Raw genomic sequence first — 24,865 nt, 5'->3', positions numbered from 1 at the left:
TGCCTCCTGAGTTCATTTGCATTTCTACAAGTACAAATCCTACCTTGTAATGGAGAAGCAATATAATGAAAGGATCATGGACTCTGGAGCCAAAGTGCCTGAATTATTATCCTTGCTCCACCATTTATTAACTAAGTGTCCTAGGAATGCTACTTAACCTCTCTGGGCCTCAACTGCCTCAACAAAAACTGGAGATAATTAGACTAAATCACCTGGAGGGGCCATCGTCAACGTGAATGGCTTAATATATGAAAAGGGCTTAGAGCAGTGCCCGGCACATACTGAGAGAGTCAGCTACTACAACAGTGACAACATGAGGAGGAGGACTATTACTCCATATTGTCAAGGATGAAGTCAAATGCTTCCTCCTCCCAAATCATTCCCTGAACCTTCCACCTGTAAAAAGATAAATGCCTTATCACTGCACAGAAGAAATGATTATCTCCTTTGAATTCCTATAATTCTTCTTAACTGCCATCTCTCTTTGAACACTTCTATCTCGTTTTATATTACTTACACATATGTTGTCTCCCTTATTGGACTTTGTTTCCTGAAAACAAAATTCACCTCTGATATGTCTCTTTATCACCTACAAATCCTAATATGATGCCCTGATCATATATATTCAAATATGTATGAGTGGTTATGTGGTCATAAGCAGGACAATTTTATCAGCATGCAGGGCCTCAACCATTCTTACCACAACATCTTCCAAGATCTTAGTCGGGCAAGGTCTGGAATGAAATTCAAAGTGTTCTTCCTCTGATTTCTTCTTTGACTCACGCTCCTGGATTCTTTTCTCAATTTCTAAATCAAAGCCAATAGGCTGCGTGGGTGGCTTCACAGGTGGTTTCTTGGGCAAGATGGGCCCACCTTCAAGAATTCTGGGATCAAGTTCCCTTGCTTTGAATTTATATCTGTAAGGTGAGAATTTAAATGCCATCCCCCCAAAATTTAGTAATTAAAAAAAATACATAAACAACAAAGCAAGCCAAACAGAAAAACAATAATCATTAAGCTTAGCCATCGTGCAGAGCAAAATTTCTCTCCATAGCCATTATTTCTACCTCTACAGCAAAGAATAAGAAAATCCTAACATTCCCACTACTTCAATGACGGGTTTCTCTTCACAGGGGAAGCTCCCCCTTCTCAAAAGAAGTACAAAAAGAAATGGAGCCAAAACCGGTTTGGCTCAGTGGTAGAGTGTCGGTCTGCGGACTGAAAGGTCCCGGGTTCGATTCCGGGCAAGGGCATGTACCTTGGTTGCAGGCACATCCCCGGTAGGGGGTGTGCAAGAGGCAGCTGGTCGATGTTTCTCTCTCATCGACGTTTCTAGCTCTCTATCTCTCTCCTTTCCTCTCTGTAAAAAATCAATAAAAGAAAAAAGTAAAAAAGAAATGGAAAGAGGGTATAGGAGACAAACTCTATTGTTAACCACATTAAGTTCCAGTTTCCTCCCTTGAACAATCCCTTGGGTAGCCATGAAAGTGGGATCTACCTAAACTAACCCCAGAGGACACTCCCTAATTGGAATCATAAGTTCTCCCACCCCAACCTCTGCATGAGCTTTTTACTAGTTTACACTCCAGGATATCTCCATATTCCCACTTTCAAGACTGTCATTGAGGGAGGGACACAGCCTACAGAGCTAATAACTCAAATGCCATAAATTCCCATGGCAGGAACAATAGCAACTGTCCATTTATAGAACTGAAAGAGAGTAGGCAGTTTCTTAAACTCTTCCTCAAACACTGGTACTTACTGTTGCAGTTTCTCGAGCTCCTCAGCCTCCAGATCCGCGGCACTTTTGCAGGTCACAGGCCTTGTGCGCTGTTTGGTTTGCAACACAGGAGTCTGTGGTTCTGTGACAATCTTGGCCACCGTAGATTTGGTGGGTAACAGAGCTGTAAACGGAGGTCAGAGACATTCACCTGGCTCCCTAAGACTCCATTTACCTGTGGGTGCTAACTCATCTTGGCAGCCCAGATTCAGCTCAGTTCACATCAGTCAACCTGACAAATATGCAGTCCCTTCTGCCCTATCATTCTTTACTGAGGGGTATGATCACGGTAGCCTTTTGGTAAACTCTACTATTATCTTCTGAACTTAAAAACCACCCATGTCTGATAAATTCCTTATCACTGCACAGACCTATAATGCCTATCTATTGGCAGTGCCAACTATTTTGCTTATTAATGACAAGATTTTTCTTATTCCAGCTTTTAAAATAAGGCCTTTCTAAAGACCAAGTAATAATTCCCAATTTTATAAGCTCCAAAACATCTATATAAAAGTATCAAGACTACCTCTCACAGAAAGTTAAATGGACAAAAGTAAAAAAAACTATGTCAAAGCATCAATGTTAAGACCATCGCCCAATGTTCCCCCAATAAATTCAATAAAAATTTAAAAAAAACAAAAACATTATTACTACTTATAGAAAATACTGATATGCTGAGTCAGGGGCAATCATGTCAGTTTTATTATGTAAAATGAGTTCTCTAACTCATATCTTATCACATAAGTGGTAAGGTAGAAACCAAATCTATTTCTTTTACAAAGAAGCCAGACTTTAAGTATATACATAACCATTATATAGCTATCACTGTAAAAAGTTTTAAATAAAAATTACTTTCTGTAATTTGTCAGGACTGAGATTATAAGAGCAGGATATATCTGAATCTAAAAGTCATATATTATTTGAAAAGTCATGTTTAATATTTAAATTTCCATTAGGATAAAAAAAAAGAGATTTTATTATTTTCATTAATATAAAATTTGACAAATAAACAGTATTAAGCTTGTCTGGCTACCAGACACAGCACTAAACAACGCCTACAAAAGGGCAGAAAAAACTGAGACCTTCAGTGGTAAAATGACCAGATTCTGCTTTATCCATAATGCTAACCTAATACACTAGACAACTATTTTATACCACTATTTTTCAAACTTTTTTACCTTCCTTCTTATAGTAATTATTTTCATAAAAAATGGAAACTATTAGAATTCTCTCAATTGAGAATTCACCACAAAATCTACTAGTATACCCCCACCAGCATTTGCACTCATTCTTCTCGCTCTTCCATCTTCCTTTCAGAGAATGAGAGCTATGATAAGTATTCCTCCTCTACCTGCCTGTGCAGGGATTTAACTATTGATTGTATTCTTTTTCTCCTCAATTTTCAATTCCTTTCTCTGCCGGCACACTCTACCTATCTCCCACATCTTTAAACTCTGACATCTCCTTTCACTTTCATAGCACTTACAATAATTTGTGATGATCTATTTGTTCATCTCTCTCACTGAATTAGAATTTGATGTTGAGTAGCACCAAGTCCATTTTGTTCACTTCTATACCCTCAACACGCAACAAAGTACTTGGTTTGTAGTAGTAAAAGAAACTTGTTGAGTCACTAAACAAAAAGCACACAACAACCTTGAATGAATAAATAAATGCACCATGAGACTTTGATATATAGCAAAAAATCTTTGATTCCCCTTGGTCCATTACTGACTAGAAGGATCACGGTGATTGATAGGCATGAATGAAGAGACAGCTGGGTGTTTAGAGGAAATGCTCAACCCTAAATCAGTTGTCTGCATATAGGTACATACCATACTTTAGTTCAAAAGCTAGGATATCAACTAAAGCAAATTTGTGTCTAAGATTCAGCAAAAGGAATTCTAGGGGAGACACCAGCCAGCTATGACATCGGTAAGAAACTTACTAATATCATCCTTCTTGCTCCTCAAGTGATATCTGTTAGGGGTTCCTTTATAGAAGGCTTGGACCTGCTGGGCAATAGGTACATATGTAGAAGCTGTTTCATCAAATTTTCTTTTCTTTCCCTGGGACAGGTTGAAAGGCTTTATAATGGTGCATCCCTTAGCCACTCGGGCCTGTAAAGAAAGAAGTTGTTCCCCAAATGAAACATCATAGAAGCTCAGATGTACCACAGGTCACACATTCAGCAGAGAATCCAAAGGAAAAGAGCTCGTGTAAAACCAGGATTATTACTCTTAAGTCTGTCAAGTCTTTGAGCATGGGTTATAACCAGTCTATTCCCATCTTTGGGGGGGGAGAGGGAGGAAGAAATAATCCAGCACTGAGTAAACTATTTTATAATAGTACATAAAGCTATTTTTTACAATATGTTAATGTTTTAAAGCAATCAAGAGCAAATCTTCTTAGAATAAGAATGAACCAAAAAAGCTTAAAAGGTTCTCTATCCCTAATCCATTTTTTAAAAATTGATTAGGACTCTGGGAGTGATCAGGTCAAGTGTGTAAAAGTCTGAATCAGACTCTTATACAACCTTCCCAAAAACTGAGTGAAGAAGCCTACTCCTTGGAACACTGATTTTGATTAAATTGGTCTCTGACTGAAAACAACACTTTTCCAGAACCTACATCTCAAAGAAAGAACACACCCAGTGTTTAAGACTGAAAGACTGACTTTAACAAATGATAATGATGACTAAAATTGCAAGTAGAGATTTTTAGTACTAGAATTTTTATTTAGGATTGTTACTGTTTTTGTTGGTGCTTCAGTGACAAAACTGCATAGGATTCAAGTGGTCACCGCAAAACCATTTTCCCCATAAATGATATCATATTTTGTACACCGCTTTGCAAACAAGACTTTTTTAAAGAATTTTGTAATAGCACAAACTGTAACAAGCCTGTGTTTATGATTGTCCACCCATAATCCTATGTGCTTTGTGTATATTCTCAATTCAATTTGCACAGCAACTTAGCAAGATGGTTCCCAGAGAGACAGTAATTTATATAAGATCACAGAGCTAATAGGAGGCAAAGTGAGAATTTAAGTGGTGAACACAAATGTTACAGCTGAAATCCTCACTGAACTAGTAAGAGGAATATTCACTTAAGTCCATCAACTTACAGGAGATGGAGGGTGCTTTCGCAGTTCTGATGTAAAGTTCACTTCCTTATACTCCTCCTGGCTCTTAGGATGTTGTTTGATTCGCTCATCTGTGCGAAAGTGGAAGTTGACTGATTTGGTTACCTGGCTCACTGTTTTTTTCACAGGCTGGCCTGAACGGGGAGCAGAGCACAACAGTGAGGTTACACTAAGAACAGAGAACATTAGTAAGTCTCCCTTTATCCAGTCTTTTTGGACTTTCAATTGCCATGGATCTAACTTTGTTCATTCTTTACATATAAGCCAATATTTGAAACAGTCCTAAGGACACTAACATATGTGCCTTATTCATTGAGTTGAGTACTGTTGGAGCTGAGGCCCTTCGATCAGATGCCAACTGTTAAAGAGGTTGGACAGGGAGAAAAATCCCATCTCCCAGGTGTGGCCACAGGTCTGAAGACAATGAATAGCTGAAATATTATTGATAGGCAAAGCTCTCAATTGACTTTAAAATCACACTTAACTAGCCCTGCTGGTGTGGTCCAGTGGTTGAGCAGCTACCCATGCACCACAAAGTCACTGGTTGATTCCTGGTCAGGGCATGTGCCCAGACTACAGGCTTGATCTGAGGTGGGGGCCATGCAGAAGGCAGCCAATCAATGTTTCTCTTTCGTCAATGTTCCTCTCTCTCTAAAAATCAGTAAAAATATATTTTTTAAAAAGGCACACTTAACTAAACATCTCTAAGAAGGAAACACTATTAACCCTTTGCACTCCGAACCATTCTGGACATTGGCTACCAGCTACTCGACGCTACTTTGCGGCGGAGTGCGTTGAAATAACTCAATTCCCTGTAATCACTAATAAACTGCAATGTCCCCTGAGAGCGGACATTCGAGTGCAAAGGGTTAAATCCAGGAGTGCTTCCTTCAACTAGTAAGCAGGGCTTTAAAGTTTCAACTCCACCAATAACAATGCAAGAGCAAAGAAAAGCTCTGATCCTTCAGTTCCCTCATCATACTTTCCCTCCACAGCCACAACTGAATTCATTCCGCTTCCTCTTCCTCTACCAAGGATAAAAAGGGGAAAACAACTGGCCTGCCCATTGCTTTATCTCCTGTCTAAATCCTAGTCCCTCTTTTTCTATTATAAATAAAAAGAATTAGGAGGAAAAAGGAGGGGGAAATCAATTCACTTAAGGAAATGAAGGAAGTCCTCATGGGAAAAGGTCTCAAAAAATGGGTGTGACTTCTACAGTTAGAGAAGGAACAGTATGCTCTAAGAAAGGGTCAATGTATATAAAATGTTCTGGGGAATGATCATTGGGATGGTCCAGCCTTCTAAATAAACATTATTTTATGCCAACTACTGAGTAAGAAAGATCTTTTGCCATAGAGACTTTAAAAAAAAAAAACCCTACCAAGAATATGAGAAGCACCCCCTCATATATCAGACTCAACCAAAGCCAAGCTGACCTGCTCCAGCAAGAGCAAATTTCTTGAATTCTTCATTCTTTTTCCGCATCTCCATCACCTCCTGCTGCATTTTCAAGCTCTTCTCCAACTCTTGCTCCTCAGTACTTTTTAGAAGTTTCTGTCTAAAGGGCAAATCAATAAAGGAGATAAAATAGGAGAAAGAGGCTCAATGGTTCAAAATAATCTAAAGGCTTTATATAGATTAGATTTTAAACCTGTTATACAATAATCACCCAAACAAAAACTTGATTAGATAACCTATGGAAAAAATAATCCAGATGCACAATTTATACCTAAATACTGAACAAATTTTCAGAAAATAGCTAAAACAGACAAGATATTCCAGAAGATCCACAAATTGGACTATGTCGTGATTAGCTTTTTGCCACCAGCAAGGCTAAAATTAAAATGCCACTAGAATGGGAAAAATCTTTGCAACAAATACGACCAAAGGCTAATAATATACACTGAACATATACTGTGACAGAAAGAATAGACTTAGGAGTAAAGCCAAAGAGTTCAAATCTCAGCCCTGTCATTTCATTTTCTGCCTATATGATCCTGAGAAAATGACTTAACCTGAGTCTTAGGTGTCTCCACTGTAAAATGAGGAATATACTCATCTTCACAGAATGTTTGTGACTATTAAATAAGATAATGTTTCTGACTACCTTACACATGGTAAACATTGCAGTTAGAGTAGCCATTCTTAGTAACAAACAGAAAAGGAAACAGAAAATTCACCCAAGAGGAAATATGGAAAAGATGTTACAATAACAGTAATACAATGTTGTCAGCAATCAGGTAAATACAAATTAAAATAATTAAATGCCATCAACAATATAGCAATTAAATGTGGAACATTTTTTATTGACATTTTAGACAAAGCAGGGAGGGAAAGGAAGAGAGAGAAATATCAATGTGAGAGAGAAGCATCAATATGTTGCCTCCCACAGGCACCCTGATGACAGGGGTTCGCCTTGACAGGAATCGAACAGGCACCTCTTGGTACACGGGACGACACTCAACCAACTGAGCCGCATAGGCAAGGCAGGACCTTTTTTTTTTTTTTAATATATTTTTATTGATTTCAGAGAGGGAGAGTGAGAGATAGAAATATCAATGATGAAAAAATATACACATATATCAATGATGAGAGAAAATCATTGATTGGCTGCCTCCTGCACACGCCCTCCTACTGAAGATTGAGCCTGCAACCCGGACCTGTGCCCTTGACTGGAATCGAACCTGGGAGTCTTCACTTTGCAGGCCAATGGTCTATCCATTAAGTAAAACTGGCGAGGGTGGCAGGAACATTTTTTAAAGTCAAAACATTCAATGCAGATGAGACAAGGAAATATTCAAATCTGATGGCACTGTAAATTTATATATTATTTTCTAAAGTAAAATTGGCAATATATATTAACAGCCATAAAACTAGTAATTGAGATTGCACTAAAGAAATAGCTTTGCCTATGAAGATGTTCACCAACTACTTATAACAAAAAATTAGAAACTGCATTTTCAACAGAAAATGTTTAAATATAATGAGAATATTAGCAATCTCCCAAAAGAGGATAAATGTAAAGATTTTATAGTAGTACATAGAAATAAATAAATAAAAGTCTCGCCGAAACCGGTTTGGCTCTGTGGTAGAGCGTTGGTCTGCGGACTGAAAGGTCCCAGGTTTGATTCCGGTCAAGGGCATGTACAGTGGTTGAGGGCACATCCCCAGTAGGGGGTATGAAGGAGGCAGCTGGTCGATGTTTCTCTCTCATCGACATTTCTAGCTCTCTATCTCTCTCCCTTCCTCCTCTCTGTAAAATATCAATAAAATATTTTAAAAAATAAAAAAATTAAAGTCTCATGGTGAGTGAATATATTTTACTTCAATAAAACCAGACGGGAGTTTGGCAAAATAAAAACATTCAAGTTGGATAGTAAGAACCTTTACTTTTTCCTTTTATATTTCACTTAATTTGCTTTAATAATATATTTTTCCCAATGTTTAAGACTTGAGTGCTCACCAGGTTATAAAACAGTTCACCTCACCATGGTTATAGCCTCAGGAGTTTCCCAAGCTCCACGTACAACAATAGACTGGAAATGTACCCATGTGTAATTTTCCTCTATTGACTCAGTTTTAAATTTAGGAAAGAAGCATACCTTACAGGTGGTACACAAGGCATAGTACGTCTGTCCTTGGCTTTCTCTGGAGAAGACTCATTCTTTCCAGAAGTATCTTGATGAGGAGCAATGCCATCTTCCCCTTCTTCTGACTTCTTTTGATTAGAACTTGAATTCAAAAGAACAAAAAATATCCTCTTAACTTTAGGTAAACTTTAGGAATACTAATAGAAGTCAAGGTAAGAGTCGTCTAGTGAAGCTTCAAGAGGATGATGGATTCCAACTGTTCATCATCAAATGCACAAATGCCAGACAGCTGGTTGCCTTCCCAATATCTATTCCATTTTCTTTTTTATTAACAGAACTCCAATTTTGTTTGGGGCGACAATGGAAAAAGGCAAAGGTATTGTACTTGCATCAATAGTCTCTACTGCTACTAGGAGGGACCCATGACACAACTGGGCAACTAAGATAATAACAAGAGTTTCTGGAAAGTATTTTACTTTTGTGATACGGTGGTGCCCCTCTTCCTTTGCCTCCTTCTTCTCTTGATACCTAGAGATATAGCCGCTATCTTGTGGGAATGAGGCAACAAACACAAGGAAGAGCTAAGAATCAGAGCAGCCATCTTGAGGAACAGGCAAGAAATAAAAGCTGACTCACAGAGATGATGCCCTAGCATTGTTCAACCACTGAACCAAAGCCAACAGTAAACTTCCGTGAAACAAACAAGTAACTAGTCTGCAAACCACTCTAGCTGAACAGGTAAAATGCACTCCTACCTGATAAAAATAAGAACACCGTATATTCTGCTTACTATTAACCTCAGGAGCAAACAGGTAAAACCCACGCCAACTGTCAAAAGCTGTGGCTACTTACACTTTCATTCTTTTGGAGGGCGGAGTGTCACTGACGATCACAGGAGTAGCACATCTCTTGGCTTTCGTTTTCACATGGTGTTTTTCTTTCTGTGCAGAGAGTCTAACAGATCTCCTATGGTAGAGGAATTGACAAAAATTTATTTGAAATTAATATATCTCCTACAGATACGTAAATGTTCTTTATAAATGTGAAAGTATGTCAAACTACAAAGGGCTATGAAAAGTTTAGTGGTATTATAATATTTCAACTCTAAACGTCTAATTTCGTTTTACTGATAGTTTTCAAAATTTCATCATAAATATTAGTACTTAAATGCATCGGTACTTGTAAATCAGACCTCAATAAAGCTGACAATTTTTTAAAGAACTGGCAATCCTAACAGAATTCCTTTCTTTTATAAGTGAGAAAAGTAATTTAAAAAAATAAAAAAATAAAAAAATAAATTAAAAAAGGTGAGGTGACTTGACCAACCCTGTTATATAACTAACTGCTGTCAGAATTAAAATTGAGATCAGAGCTCCTGGAAACTGACCATAGTCTTTATTCTCTCCTTTTACTTTTAGCCACACAGTTAAAATATAGCACATACCAAGAAATGCTCAAAACAAAAGCTAAGTTAAAAGATTACAAAATGAAATCATGACCTAAGCTAAGAAGCAGAACACTGGAAGCAGCTATCTTGACTTGTCTTATAGTAATCATTACTTTTTCTTTATCATGTTACCATATAAGCATGGTACATTAAGGAAAGAAACAAAAAATAAATCTTTATGCAATGTAATCGGACTGCTCCAAGTATTTTTTTCTGTATCATTTATTCTGCCCATCATTGTGCTCATGAGATTCAACCACACTGACTCATGTAGCTTTAATTCAGTTTTTAATGATGCATTCAAACCATTTGGTTATCCTTTTTCATAAAGTGCTAAGTAGTTCAAGTCTCTTGCTTGCTTTCTGTAGATTGTTAATCCTTTTCTAATTGATTAGTAGAGACTCTTTGCATACTACAAATGAGTCCTTTGTAAATTTTATTTTACAAATATATTTTCCCACTCTGGGGGTTGGCTCTTTTACTCTTTTTTTTTTTTTTAATATATTTTTTATTGATTTTACACAGAGAGGAATTGAGAGGGATAGAGAGTTAGAAATGTCGATGAGAGAAACATCGACCAGCTGCCTCTTGCCCACCCCCGACTGGGGATGTGCCGCAACCAATGTACATGCCCTTGACCGGAATCGAACCCGGGACCTTTCAGTCCCCAAGCCAACACTCTATCCACTGAGCCAAACCGGTTTCGGCCTCTTTTACTCTTTATAGTATCATTTGATTAACAGTGTTCAAAATACATCAACCCCCTTCCCCGTTATGGTCAGTGCTTTTCAATGTGTATCCTATTCAAAATATCCCTATTCTAAGCTCATAACTATATTCTCCTATATTGACTTATATGAGTTTTAGCTTCTACATTTAAAGTAACACCTCCATTGAAAAATTATTATTACAGTCTTGTTGATTCTTCTGTGTCAAAGTGGTTTTGGCCATCTTTCAGCCTATCCAACTAAACCATCCTATATAATAAAAGGCTAACATGCAAATTGTCTCCTCAGGAGTTCGACCAACAGGAAGTTTTACTGCTCATTATGATGTGTGCTGATCACCAGGGGGCGGTGTGGAACAAGGAAAGGCCTTGGTCAGCAGCTGGCAGCCAGGGGAAGGAAGGCCCTGATCAGACCTGTTCGCGGCCAGGCCTAGGACCCTACCCGTGCACACATTTTGTACACCAGGCCTTTGGTGAGAAATAAAATAGTAGGGCATTTGTATGATTATCTACACCCAATTTCATATGCTGTTCCTTTCTAGATTGGACATCTCTGACTAAGATAAATCTAAGATCTGAGATAATGCACTAACATTTTACCTCTTTTTATGCATTCCCTTTTTTAATTATCCTCACCTGAGGGTATTTTTTTCCAATGATTTTTATTAAATTGGAAGGGAAAAAGGGTGGGGAGGAAGAGGGAGAGAAAAGGAGAGAGACACATCATTTGGTTATGTCCCACATACTCCCCAAATGGGGCCGGGGATTGAGCCTGCAAGCCAGGAATGTGCCTTTGATGGGAAATTGAACCTGAGACCCTCAGGTGTATGGGCCAACAATCTAACCACTGAGCAACAGCAGCCAGGCTTATTATGCATTTTCATAACACAGTATCATTTACAAAGTACATATTATCTTATTTGGACCTTTCTTACAATTAGCTCCCTTATTCTCAATAAACTAAGGTTTTAAATAGCTGAGGGCACATGCCCCTAAGAAAAAGAAATATTCAGGCAGATCTTCTGACAGAAAATATCTTCTATCATACCATCATTTCCAAAAAGCATTCTAGAATTCAGTCTGGATGAGGAACAATTTTTGTAATCATATACATATACAAAACATAAAAGCCAAGACACTAACAGTTTCTTGGATTCTGAAGGAATCTATAGGACACTGGGTCTCTTTTCCATAGACCTACTTCACAATCTAAACATGGAACAAAAACCACTGAGTCAACCAATAGCAATCTCTTCAGCCTGTTATATATACATATCTGGTTTAGAGATTTCATAGAATTCTTTTATTAAAATGGGCTTATTTACCAGAGAAGATTATTATAAGCTTGTGATATCCTCAAATCTTCTCTGCAAAAGGTAATTTCATTATTTCTGAGTAATAACATTATAAATACTCTTCCATTCTTCTTGAGATATTCTAGGTGACGCCAAAGTATAAAGCAATTTAAACTCTGCAGAGGTGGTTAATTATTAGATGGTGAAAGCTCTGAGGTTGCTAGTAAAGATTGCAGATTAATCTACCTACCCATCCATTCGTTCATTCATCAAGTATTTATTGAGCTTCTGCTCCACCAGACACTGTTAAGGACTAGAGATAAATTATAGTTGCCCTTAGAAAGTTTACTTACAATGGGATGTAAAAAAAAAAAAAAAAAAAAAATCTGTCAAATAGCCATAAAAATAAATCTAAAATTACAACTCATGTTGGTTCCAGCAAGGGCTTTGGAACCAAACTGATCAGTTTGAATCCTGGCTCTGAAATAAAGTTACCATAGACAAATAACTTAGTAACCTCTGAATCATTATCACAAGTGAAACGTATTACCTACATCCCGTAAATGTTATGAAGATTAAATGAAGTAACATAAAGAGTCTAATAAAGTATGGCACATCTAGTTTTCTGTCCAGGAAACTATTCTTTGAACATCATTAATATAACCACCACTTTTGGAGAGAAACCAAGATGGCAGCATAGGTAAACATCTGAACTTGCTGCCTCATACAACCACTTCAAAACTACAACTAAAAGATAAAACAGACATCATCCAAAACCACATGAGGCTGACTGAGTGGAAATTCTACAACTAGAAGGGAAGAGAAAAGCACACTGAGACTCAGAGGAGGTGTGGAAGTAAAGTGCAGAGGTATGGAGGTGCACGCGAGAAAAGGGTGGCAACTGAGGGCGGTTGTATTTTTCAATCAGGAGGGAGACACAAGCTCCCAACTGCTCTGAACTCCAGTTCCAGTCGAGACTCTGGGGACCCAGACTCATACTGGGGGAAACTGGACTGTCTGGCATCAGGCTGGAACTCAAGGGCAGCTTTCTCTCAGAGGTGCTTGCAGCGATTACTGCAGGACACTGAGACCCGGGGGGCCTCTTAGGGCAGGGCTGACAGTCAGCCATTGCTGTTTGCTCCACCCTATTGATTCCCTGAGACCCTGGCCCACCCAATTTACAACTCCACCCCAGCTGTGCACAGAGGCTTTTGCATATGAATGGCCTGGCCCTTTGCAATCTAAAATTTCCAAAGCCCCACTGAAGCAAGTCCTGCCCCATAAGGATGTCTCCAGCACAGAAGTTCTCTCATTGTAGACAAAACTGATCCTCACAGCCAATTGGCCGAAGTTCAATTCCTCCCAGTGATACCAACAACAATCTAAGCTTAACTACAACAAGACTATGCACATAGCCCACAAAAGGGTTCAACAAGAGTGTCCACCTCAGGTAATTGGGGAGGCTGAGCCACTGGGCCCTATAGGACAACTAGCAAACAAAGCCACCCTATCAACACAGGGAAGCAGCCAAAATGCAGAGACAAAGAAACAGATCACAAATGAAAGAAATGGAAGAAAGCAAACAACTGGATATAGAGTTCAAAACCAATGTTATAAGGTTTTTCAAGAATTTTCTAGAAATCACTGATAAATTTAGTGAGTCCCTTGAGGATATGAAAAAGACTAACTAGAAATTAAGCATACACTGACTGAAATAAAGAATAATATTCAGAGACCCAACAGCAGACCAGAGGATCACAAGAATCAAGTCAAAGATTTGAAATACAAAGAAGCAAAACACACCCAACAAGAAAAGAAAAAAGAATCCAGAAATATGAAGATAGTATAAGAAGCCTCTGGGACAAATTCAAGCATACCAACATCCAAATTATGGGGGTGCCAGAAGGAGAGAGAGCAAGATATTGAAAACCTACTTGAAGATATAATGACAGAAAACTTCCCTTATCTGGTGAAAGAAATAGACTTACAAGTCCAGGAAGCGCAGAGAACCCCAAACAAAAGGAATCCAAAGAGGACCACTCCAAGACACATCATAATTAAAATGCCAAGAGCAAAATACAAAGAGAGAATATTAAAAGCAGCAAGAGAAAAAGTTAGTTACCTACAAGGGAGCGCCCATACGATTGTCAGCTGATTTCTCAACAGAAACTATGCAGGCCAAAAGGGAATGGCAAGAAATGTTCAAAGTGATAAATAGCATAAACCTACAACCAAGAGTACTGTACCCAGACAAGCTGACATTCAGAACTGAAGGTCAGATAAAGAGCTTCACAGATAAGAAAAGCTAAAGGAGTTTATCACCACCAAACCAGTATTATATGAAATGCTGAAGGGTATTCTGTAAGAAAAGGAAGAAGAAAAAGGTAAAGATAAAAATTATGAACAACATCCCAAGAAACTAGAAACACTAATCAGAAAGGATATATGCACCCCTATGTTCATAGCAGCACAATCTACAATAGCTAGAATTTGGAAACAGCCTAGGTGCCCGTCAGCAGATGATTGGATCCAAAAACTATGGTACATCTACACAATGGAATACTATACTGCCATAAAAAAGAAGGAATTCTCATCATTTGCAGCAACCTGGATGGAATTGGAGAACATCATGCTGAGTGAAATAAGCCAATCAATGAAAGAGAAACACCACATGACCTCACTCATTTGTGGATAATAAAGAACATTATAAACTGATGAACCAAAATATTGATATAGAGACAGTAAATCAACAAGCAGACTGTCAAATTACAGTGGGGAGGGGAGGAAGATCTGGGGGAGATAATAGATCAACCGAAGGACTTTTATACATGCATATAAGTACAACCAATGGACATAAAACTCTGGGGAAGGAGGGGAAGTGTGGGAGGGAGGGAGGGGGGCAAAAAAAAAAATCAATAAAATATATTTTAAAAATAAATAAATTAAAGAAAAGAAAAGAAAAACAGCCTATATAGGTAAGACATGGGGGGGGGGGGTGATAAACAGAAAATAATCCTCTCCACCAATGATACTGTTGCAATAATCTGGTTATTATTAAACAGGAAAGGAGTAAAGGAAAGACTAGATAATATAGGCATACTCTTTATACAACTTTGCCAGGAAGCTGCAGTAAACATTCTCTAAGTCTGTTCTCCACAGATTGATGAGGAAAGGGACTGGACAAAGGCAGTTTAGATGCATGCCCAGTAAGACATGGATGATGTGAGAGGTATTTATCTATCAGTCACACCTGAGAACAAGTCAGTGGCCAGAATAGGCATGGCCACTGTAAACACATGCAATCTAAATATTTAAACTCCTAGAAAAAGGGAGTTCCACTGTCTTGTTTCTTGGCCCTCTAGCCTCTTGGGACTCCCATTGCAGGGGGCACATTCCCCTGAATTTGCCCATGTGGCCCACGGTCATGTGGACTCCACATAGTGGACTAGTAGACTGAATCTGCCTGATGCTGAACAGAAACTCTGGACACTGGCTCTGCTTCTGGCTTTGCTGAACCCACAGCGGCACACTTTCCAGGACTAGATTAAGGGGCATTGGACTTTACAACCCAAGGAATGTAGTAACTTCATGCAAATAAATTATTTTACCACAAAAAAAAAAAAAAAATTATTAACAACAAACAAATACATATCTATCAACAAGTGCATCTAAAAATCAAGTGAATAAAAAATCTGATGAACAGAATGAACTGGTGAATATAATAGAATCAGGGGCATAGAAAGGGAGTGGACTGACAATTCTCAGGGAGAAAAGGGTGTTGGGGATGCGGGAAGAGACTGGACAAAAATCGTACACCTATGGAGGAGGATAGTGAGGAGGGTGGTAAGGGCAGAGGGTGGGGGGGGAACTGGGTGGAGGGGAGTTATGGGGGGGGGAAAGAGGAACGACTGTAATAATCTGAACAATAAAGATTTATTTAAATATATATATATATATATATATATATATATATATATATATATCCACCACTTTTGACCATGAAACAATCTTACCTCTGAGGCAGAGATGGAGTATTTCTTGAGGTGGTTCCCTTGACTTCCAGGGCAGAACGAGCATTTGAGGGAATGGACTGTTGCACCAGATTTTCTTTTTCTGACTCTTTATAATAAGTGTTGTCAACTGCAAGAGAGTAAAAACTAGTCAACACTCAGCCCTGGTCAGTGTGGCTGTTGGTGGAGCATCCTCCTGTAGGCCAAAAGGTGGCAGGTTTGATTACCAGTCAAGGCTCATACCCAGGTTGTGGGTTCAATCCCCAGTCTGGTTGGGGCACATGCGAGAAATATTATTTCTCTCTAAATATCACTATCAAAAAGTGATATTTCTCTCTGACATGGATGTTTATGTCTGTCTGTCTGTCTGTCTGTCTCTCTCTCTCTCTCTCTCTCTCTCCCTTCCTCTTTCTAAAAAATTAAGTTAACCCCTAACGGGTTTGGTTCAGTGGACAGTGGACAGAGTGTCGGCCTGCAGACTGAAAGGTCCCAGGTTCAATTCCGGTCAAAGGCATGTACCTTCGTTGCGAGCACATACGCAGTAGGAGGTGTGTAGGAGGCAGCTGATCAATGTTTCTTTCTCATCTATGTTTCTAACTCTCTATCCCTCCCTCTCCCTTCCTCTCTGTAAAAAATCAATAAAATATATTTTTTTAAAATAAAACAAATAAACAAAACTAGTCAGAACTCAAATCTCAAGAAAATAAGTTAAATATAAGATATACACAGTGGAGCAAAAGTAGGTTTACAGTTGTTCATATGGAAAATACAATGATTTATAATACAAGAATAAACTGTGTTTTGGGTACTCACAACTATAAACCCACTTTTCCCTGCATCATGTATATATATGACTTAAAACAGAATTTTGGATTAAAAATTTTGTGTGTGGCCCTAGCCGGTTTGGCTTAGTGGATGGAGCATCGGCCTGTGGACTGAAGAGTCCGGGTTCGATTCCGGTCAAGGGCACATGCCCAGGTTGCAGGCTTGATCCCCAGTAGGGGGCGTGCAGGAGGCATGCAATCAATGATTCTCTCTCATCATTGATGTTTCCATCTCTCTCTCTCCCTCTTCCTTCCTCTCTGAAATCAACAAAATATAAAATAAAATAAAAAACAGAAAATGTACACTTTAAGTAGGTGAATTCTGTGTGTGAATTATATCTAAATATAGCGATGATTTCAAAAAAAGGTCATTTTCAAGGAGTTGACTTTTTTTTTTTTTTTTTGAAGTTTAAACATGAGCACAAGACTTTATTGTGAATTGAAGGGAATTAATATAGCCTCCAAGATGTAAAGGGTGGGCAGGCTCTAAAGCACTGCCCACAGATTTGTGATCTCTTCAAGGATACCTCTTTTGTTCTGATCAAATAGACTACATTCTACAGATTTAGTAACCACCAGTTTAAAAATGTCAATCATCTTTTAAAATCAGACAGACAGAATTCTTGTATACTATAGAGCAGTACATTCTTCTCTCCTACTGGTATATTTATCAGCCAGACCCATATGTTACATTAAATACTATCATAAAAAGAAGACGGTTATATACTCTGGTTTCTCTTCAGATCGTATAAATCTTTCGCCTTTTACTAAAGATTTCCGTGGAGAGGAACAACTAAAAAAATAATAATAAAATAAAAAGAAGACGGTTATATATCTGGCAATCAAATTCTAGTTGGACAAAAAAAATTCTATGTTAGCTTAAGTCCCAAGATATTATTTTTTTTTAAAGTGTAGCACATCATTAATTTCACATTCACCATGAAATAAATGAGCACATTTCACCAAAAATAAACCAAGGGATATACAGCATTTAGGTAATTCCTCCAGGACCCTCAGGCCCCTTCTAAACTGTACCACCAATCTGCAAAAAAGCTTTTTTCTAATATTTTCTCTTACCTGGTCTCAAAGGTGTCACAATAGCTTGTGGAGGATTTGCTTTTCTCATAGGAGTCAGGTCAGGAAACCTATTCTCCAAATTGGCCTTCTCTTCTGTGAAACGATAAGAATGTCATCATCTACACAAGCAAAATAAGTCAGCGCCAAGCACTTAAAATGGGGCCTAAAGCCCCCAACCAGTACATTTCTAACTCACTTGAAAAGTATAAGCAAAATTCTAGTGAGAAAAAGAGTACACATTATGCGTCAGAGATAAGAGACTGTGAAAACTATCACTACAACACTGGCAACAGTGAACAACGCATTTTAGAAAAGAAGTACAGACTACACTGTGAACAGCTCTTTGTCTTTGCTTGATTCACAATTAGGACCATACAAGCATGAACTGGCCTTATCTACCACCTAAATACACCATGTTCCTTCTAAAGAAAACTGTAGCCACCAAGCTCTGCAAGGTTCACAAGGGACTTCCCATAGTCTGAATTGACATTATTCCTCAACTAGGGTAGTGAGAGGGGAGTATGAAGTATGTGAGAAAGGAAAGAACTAGGCTTTATGCAATAATTTTGTCTTATGTTCTGCTGTGCCTAAAAGTCAGCACAAAGCAGTGAAACGCCTGTTCTATCCCAGCCTACTGACAGAAGTATCAAGATTGTGGTGAGAATACCCTAGCCAGTTTGGCTGAGTGGAGAGAGTGCCGACCTACAGACTGAAGGGTCCCAGGTTGGATTCTAGTCAAGGGCACGTGCCCAGGTTGTGGACTTGATCCCCAGGAGGGGGTGTGCAGGAAGCAGCAAATCAATGATTCTCTCTTATCATTGATGTTTCCTATCTCTCTCTCTCTTTTTCCCTTCCTCTCTGAAATCAATAAAAGTATATTTTAAAAATAATTTTTAAACAAGATTGTGGTGAGCCCCAGAAAAAAACATGGTGCATATAAACTGATTGCAACTGTGTAAAAAGATGTGATTGCTTGGAGGAAATTAGAAAGCAATATATTAGAACTAAGGTTTTGAAAAAAAACAACAGTGGGATTAATGATTTTCTGCCCAACTATCCTATATAATAAAAGGCTAATATGCAAATCGACCAAACAGCAGAACAACCGGTCACTATGATACGCACTGACCACCAGGGGGCAGATGCTCAACACAGGAGCTGCCCCTGGTGGTCAACGCGCTCCCACAGGGGGAGCACAGCGGCATTGGCAGGAGTCTCTCCCACCTCCATAACAGCGCTAAGAATGGCCTACTGACGGCTTAGGACATTCCCCCAAGGGCTCCCGGACTGTGAGAGGGTGAAGGCCAGGCTGAGGAACCCCCCAACCCCCTGCGAGTGCACAAATTTTGTGCACTGGGCCTCTAGTATGTAATACCATGTTTCCCCGAAAATAAGACATCCTCTGCAAATAAGACCTACTTACAGGTTTCCTTCTGAGTGAAATATAAGGCATCTCCCGAAAATAAGACCTACTTATAGGTTTCCTTCTAAGTGAAATATAAGGCATCCCCCGAAAATAAGGCCCCCCCTAGGCTCTGTCTCAGAACGCTATTGCTAAATAGTGAGAGATTTGGTCCACTGATTCTGAAAGAAATGGAGTCACAAGAAATTCACCAGGAAATTCAGCAATTGGATTGTTATGATGATGTTCCAGAAGATGATGACATGATTGTCATTGAATAAATGAGTAAATTCTTGATACTGTAGGATTCACAGTTTGTCTGGTTTGTGTTGACAACTACCGTACTACCGTACCGTATACAGGTAATAAATTTCCTTTATTTTCATTTAACAATAAATGTGTACCGTATTCTTCTTCATGGAAAAATAAGACATCCCCTGAAAATAAGACCTAGCGCATCTTTGGGAGCAAAAATTAATATAAGACACTGTCTTATTTTCGGGGAAACAGAGTAGTATTGTTTTACTAGTATTTCCTTTTTTTGATTTAAAGAAAAGCTGTGAAAAAGAGACAACAGATAACCCAACCATTTCCTCAGAATTTCCATAAAGCAAGGGCATGGAAAGACCCCTGTTGGGTAGTTGGCGCTCTTGTTTATCTTTCTTCCCATACCACTACCAAGAAACCTCTCCTCGTGGGATCTGGATAAGACACCATTTAAGTCCTTTCCCAGGAGAATGGCTTATGCCCTTACATTTGGACTCTGCATTATCAGTGCTAAGTACAGCTTCAATGGATTCATTTTCTTATCAATATTGATTTCTCTTAATAAGGAGTAAAAAGGACATGCGAAAGAATAAAATGAAGGGGCCCTAGCAACTACTACCCTGACATAGTCTTATATATTACTCCAAAGTAATATAAAAATATAATCATCCTTGCCCTAACCCCGTGGTCAGCAAACTACAGCTCGCAAGCTACATGCAGCTCTTGGGCCCCTTGAGTGCGGCCTGGGCTTGTCTATTTTGAAGAAGTGGCATTAGAAGAAATTTAAGTTTAAAAAATTTGGCTCTCAAAAGAAATTTCAGTCCTTGTACTATTGATATTTGGCTCTGTTGACTAATGAGTTTGCTGAACACTGCCCTAACCAGTTTGACTCAGTGGATAGAGCATCAGCCTGAGGACTCAAGAGTCCCAGGTTCAATTCCAGTCAAGGACATGTACCTTGGTTGTGGGCACATCCCCAGTGGGGAGTATGCAGGAGGCAGCTGATCAATGCTTCTATTTCATCGATATTTCTAACTCTCTATACCTCTCCCTTCCTCTGTAAAAATCAATAAAATATATTTTAAAAAAATAATATATATATCTATATATATATCTATATATATATCTATATATATATCTATATATATATATATATATATCCATCCTTACTTATTGTTGCCCTGGTTCAAGGTTGGTGCCACATCACATGACCCAACATTAGGCAATCTTATCTCTGTTTAGGGATTGGGTTCTGAGGAGCATAATCCTTCCCATTTAAAAACAAATTGGAGAGTATTAGCAAGAGGGAGATAAATCTATACTAATAAAATGGTAATATGCTAATTAGACCGGGAAACCTCCTTGGAGACCTTCCGGACATTCTTCCAGACAAAGCCATGGTGGCAGGGCCAAGAGGTGGTGATCAAGCCAGGAGGGGAGGGCATTTGGAGGTGATGAGGCAGCTGGGGCGAGCAGGCTGGCAAAGGGAGCAGTTGGGGGCAAGCAGGATGGCAGGCAGTGGCTAGGGGTGATCTGGCAGGCAGGCAGGTGAGCAGTTAGGAACCAGTGGTCTTAGATTGCAAGTGGGATGTCCAACAGCTGGTTTAGGCCAGATCCCAGGGATCGAGCCTAAACCTGCAGTCGGACATCCCCTGAGGAGTCCCAGATTGGCGAGGGTGAGGTTGGGCTGAGGAACACCCCCCAACCACCATGCATGACTAGTCTAACCTAATACAGTGATATGCAAATTAACCATCACTACACATGCCATGCTCACCAGCCACACCCACCAGCCAATCAGATTGAATATGCAAATTAACCAAACAAAGGTGGTGGTTAATTGGCATACGCGGAGGGAAGGAGGAGTGAAGACTGAAGACAGCATAGAACACATGTGTCAAACACAAGGCCCGCGGGCCAAATCCAGCCCGCCAGGCCTTGCAATGTGGCCCGCACCGCGCTGTCATCACTGCACTCCGCTGCCAGTTTATGACATTGTCAGTTTATGACTGTTCAGTAAACCATTCGGCCCGCGATTTAGGCTGGATTTTAGATTTTGGCCCCTTCTCTGATTGAGTTCGACACCCCTAGCATAGAAGGAAGAGGGAGGGAAAGTGGAAAGCAAGGCAGCTGCAGCTGCTGAAGGAAAGCACTAGCAGCGCATACAGGGCGGGGCAAGGTGAGCATTGGTGGCACGCGAGGCTGCAGCAGGGGTGATGGGTGCAGCAGGTCGGGTGGGCAGGGCAGGGCGTGCTGCTCACCACAGCAGGAAAGGTGGGGGGCAGGAGAGGTGAGGGTGGCGAGAGGGAAACCCACTGGAAGTCTTGCAGGAATACTCCTGCAACAGGTGCCTACCCTGTTTCCCCGAAAATAAGACAGTGTCTTAATATTAATTTTTGCTCCCAAAGATGCGCTAGGTCTTATTTTCAGGGGATGTCTTATTTTTCCATGAAGAAGAATACGGTACACATTTATTGTTAAATGAAAATAAAGGAAATTTATTACCTGTATACGGTACAGTAGTACGGTAGTTGTCAACACAAACCAGACAAACTGTGAATCCTACAGTATCAAGAATTTACTCATTTATTCAATGACAATCATGTCATCATCTTCTGGAACATCATCATAACAATCCAATTCCTGAATTTCCTGGTGAATTTCTTGTGACTCCATTTCTTTCAGAATCAGTGGACCAAATCTCTCATGTTTAGCAATAGCGTTCTGAGACAGAGCCTAGGGGGGGCCTTATTTTCGGGGGAATGCCTTATATTTCACTTAAAAGGAAACCTATAAGTAGGTCTTATTTTCGGAGGATGTCTTATTTTCGGGGAAACACGGTAGTATAGTTATAAAAGGGCATCACAAGACTCCCTGTGATGTTACAACTATTCAGTATCTTGACTGTGGTGGTAGATCCATGAACCTACCCAAGTGATAAAATTGCATAAAACTTAATACACATAAACAAGAGTATAAGTGAAATGGGAAATCTGAGCAAGATTGTGGATTGTATCAATGTCAATAACCTAGTTGTAATATACTGTATGCCCAGTGACAAGCAGAGCAAATTTTTACGTAGCTACCATCACTATAGACATGGTTTTGGGTCCTAGAGTTTCACTCAACTTCGCTTCATCGTATTTTAAGAAAATATGGATTTCTGGATTTTTCCTATATATCACTAAAGTTTAAATTATTTGTCATTCTTAACCGCAAAATAACGTTGTCTTCTACTGATAGTTCATTCCCAAGATAATGGGCACTTCAATTATTTCTCTCTTGTCATGGATGACAAAGTATCTTGATGCAGACAGGAATTTACATTTTAATTACTTCCTTTCAACCCCTTCTTTTTTTAAGATCCTCAGAACAAAGCAAGCCACTAACCCTTAAAATGGCAGAGAAAGCAGACACTTACCAAACCAAGAATCTATGTTTGGGGGTTCCTCCTCCTCATTCAAAGATGTAAAATTGATGAAGTTCGTGGGAGCATCATAGGAGTAAGACATTGTCCCCACCTTAGCACAGAAGAGCAGGTTTTTCCAATATTATTGTCATTTTTCTCAACAGGTCAACTTACAAGTAAAGAAAATTTCAAAAACTTGACTGCACATGTCTTATTTTTCAAAACAAATCAAGTTATTTTTGGTAACTTGAAAATACTCCTTGAGGTAAATGTGGTAGAATTAGAAAATGGTCAAGTTTGAGTACCTACAGCATGCCATCCATTGTGCTAGTTGTTTTACATTCATTATTTTATTTTCCCCTCAATCTACCATCTTCTCACCCAATTTACTCTCTGCCCTGAATAACCCAATCCAATTTTCTCTCTCTCTGTCCCACACAACCCAATTTCTGAAATGCATACATTAAATTTCATACCTAACCAAAATCTTCCTCATCATTCAAAGTCCAATTCAATTCTCTACAAATTATTTCCCAATTTCTACCCATTGTACATAATTGTTGCTTCTCCAACACTATAGTGCTTTGTTTACCATCCAATTTTATATTAATAACCTACACAAATGTCTCTCCTATAAGTTCTATAGATTATAAGTTCCTGAAGACAAGAATGGGATATTACTCATTTGTGTATGCCTCATCCATCAAGGTGCTTAGAACAGTATCTTATACATAGTAAGAGCTCAATACAGTTTTGCCAAGTTTAGGTTTTCTTTCCTTATTTTCATAAAAATATTGTTCCTGAGCATGAAGAAAAAGACTTAAAAAAATATATAAGCCTTGGCCAGGTGGTTCAGGTGGTTGAATCGTCATCCAATAAAAGGTTGCAGGTTCAATTCCTGATCAGGGCATATACCTCGGATGCCAGTTCGATCCCCAGTGAGGGCCTGTACAAGAGGCAACAGATTGATGTTTATTTCTCTCTCCCAGTGATGTTTCTCTGTCTCTCTCCCTTCCTCCCTAAAATCAATAAACAAATCCTTGAGTGGGGATTTAAAAACATATAGGAGATTAAAAATGGTATGGGAATAACACTTACACACTCACAGGACCAAACTGGAATTACAAGTAAAATAGCATCTGGGATCTAAACACTAAGCTGGGCCCCCCAGCACAGAGCACCAAAACTGAGAAAGGTGCTGGCATAACATCTGGCTGTAAAAGCAGCTGTTGTCTGCCAGGGACAGATGGCTGGACATGCAGGCATCCTCTTAAAAGGCCATCGCACAATTCACCTTGGGCTCTGGCTGAGGGAGGACAGAGTGGACTGGAGCTTTGTGAGCAGAAGCCAGGGTCGGGGGCTCTGGGATTAGCGCTCAGAAGGCAGACACCCCGGGTTCCTGTGCTGAGTCCTTCCCTCACACTGTGAATTAGAGAAGCCTGTTAATGTAATTAAGATTTATATTTTTATAGAAAGTAGAACAATATTTATTTCTAAGTAGATCCATTCTTCATAGTTCTTTTTGCCCTAAATAGATTCTGCATTACCCACATTCTAACTTTTTCACTCTCACTCATTTCTACTTTCAGTATTCAATTTAACTCAATAAGCTATTTCTTAGTAGTTCTTAAGATGTGGGTTTTGGTGATATCGAAGCTCCTTTCTCAAAAATATACCAAAAATAAATAAATAATAATAATAATAATAGATCTAGCCTCAAACACAAAGGAATTTAAAAATCTAGACAGTAGCTGAAGTTCTATACTCTCAATAAATAAGACAGTATACAATATTTAAATATATAGCATGAACTATAAATATAAAGAGAACTAGAGATTAACATAACCTAAGCCATTAAGTATTTTTTAACTGAACATCACCAAAACAGTAGGA

General features: G+C 39.0%; 1 protein-coding gene across 3 annotated transcripts in view; it reads right to left on the bottom strand.

The window, feature by feature from the left end:
- The window catches only part of TPX2 (TPX2 microtubule nucleation factor), a 57,550-nt gene that overhangs the window by 22,433 nt on the left and 10,252 nt on the right, over positions 1-24,865 (bottom strand). For all 3 annotated transcript variants that reach the window (XM_084887884.1, XM_084887883.1, XM_084887885.1), the window contains 10 exons: positions 22,985-23,084; positions 17,895-17,987; positions 15,997-16,123; positions 9,367-9,480; positions 8,527-8,655; positions 6,361-6,482; positions 4,907-5,058; positions 3,729-3,900; positions 1,763-1,904; positions 701-917 (listed from right to left, as the gene is read on the bottom strand). In XM_084887884.1, coding sequence (XP_084744010.1) covers positions 701-917; positions 1,763-1,904; positions 3,729-3,900; positions 4,907-5,058; positions 6,361-6,482; positions 8,527-8,655; positions 9,367-9,480; positions 15,997-16,123; positions 17,895-17,987; positions 22,985-23,075 — 1,359 coding nt within the window. In that variant the 5' untranslated portion in view covers positions 23,076-23,084. The remainder of the gene's footprint in view (positions 1-700; positions 918-1,762; positions 1,905-3,728; positions 3,901-4,906; positions 5,059-6,360; positions 6,483-8,526; positions 8,656-9,366; positions 9,481-15,996; positions 16,124-17,894; positions 17,988-22,984; positions 23,085-24,865) is intronic.

Source organism: Pipistrellus hanaki (assembly GCF_964339955.1).
Source record: "Pipistrellus hanaki genome assembly, chromosome: 6".
NCBI classification, from domain to species: Eukaryota; Metazoa; Chordata; class Mammalia; order Chiroptera; family Vespertilionidae; genus Pipistrellus; species Pipistrellus hanaki.
This window is presented reverse-complemented; position numbering and strand designations above follow the sequence as displayed.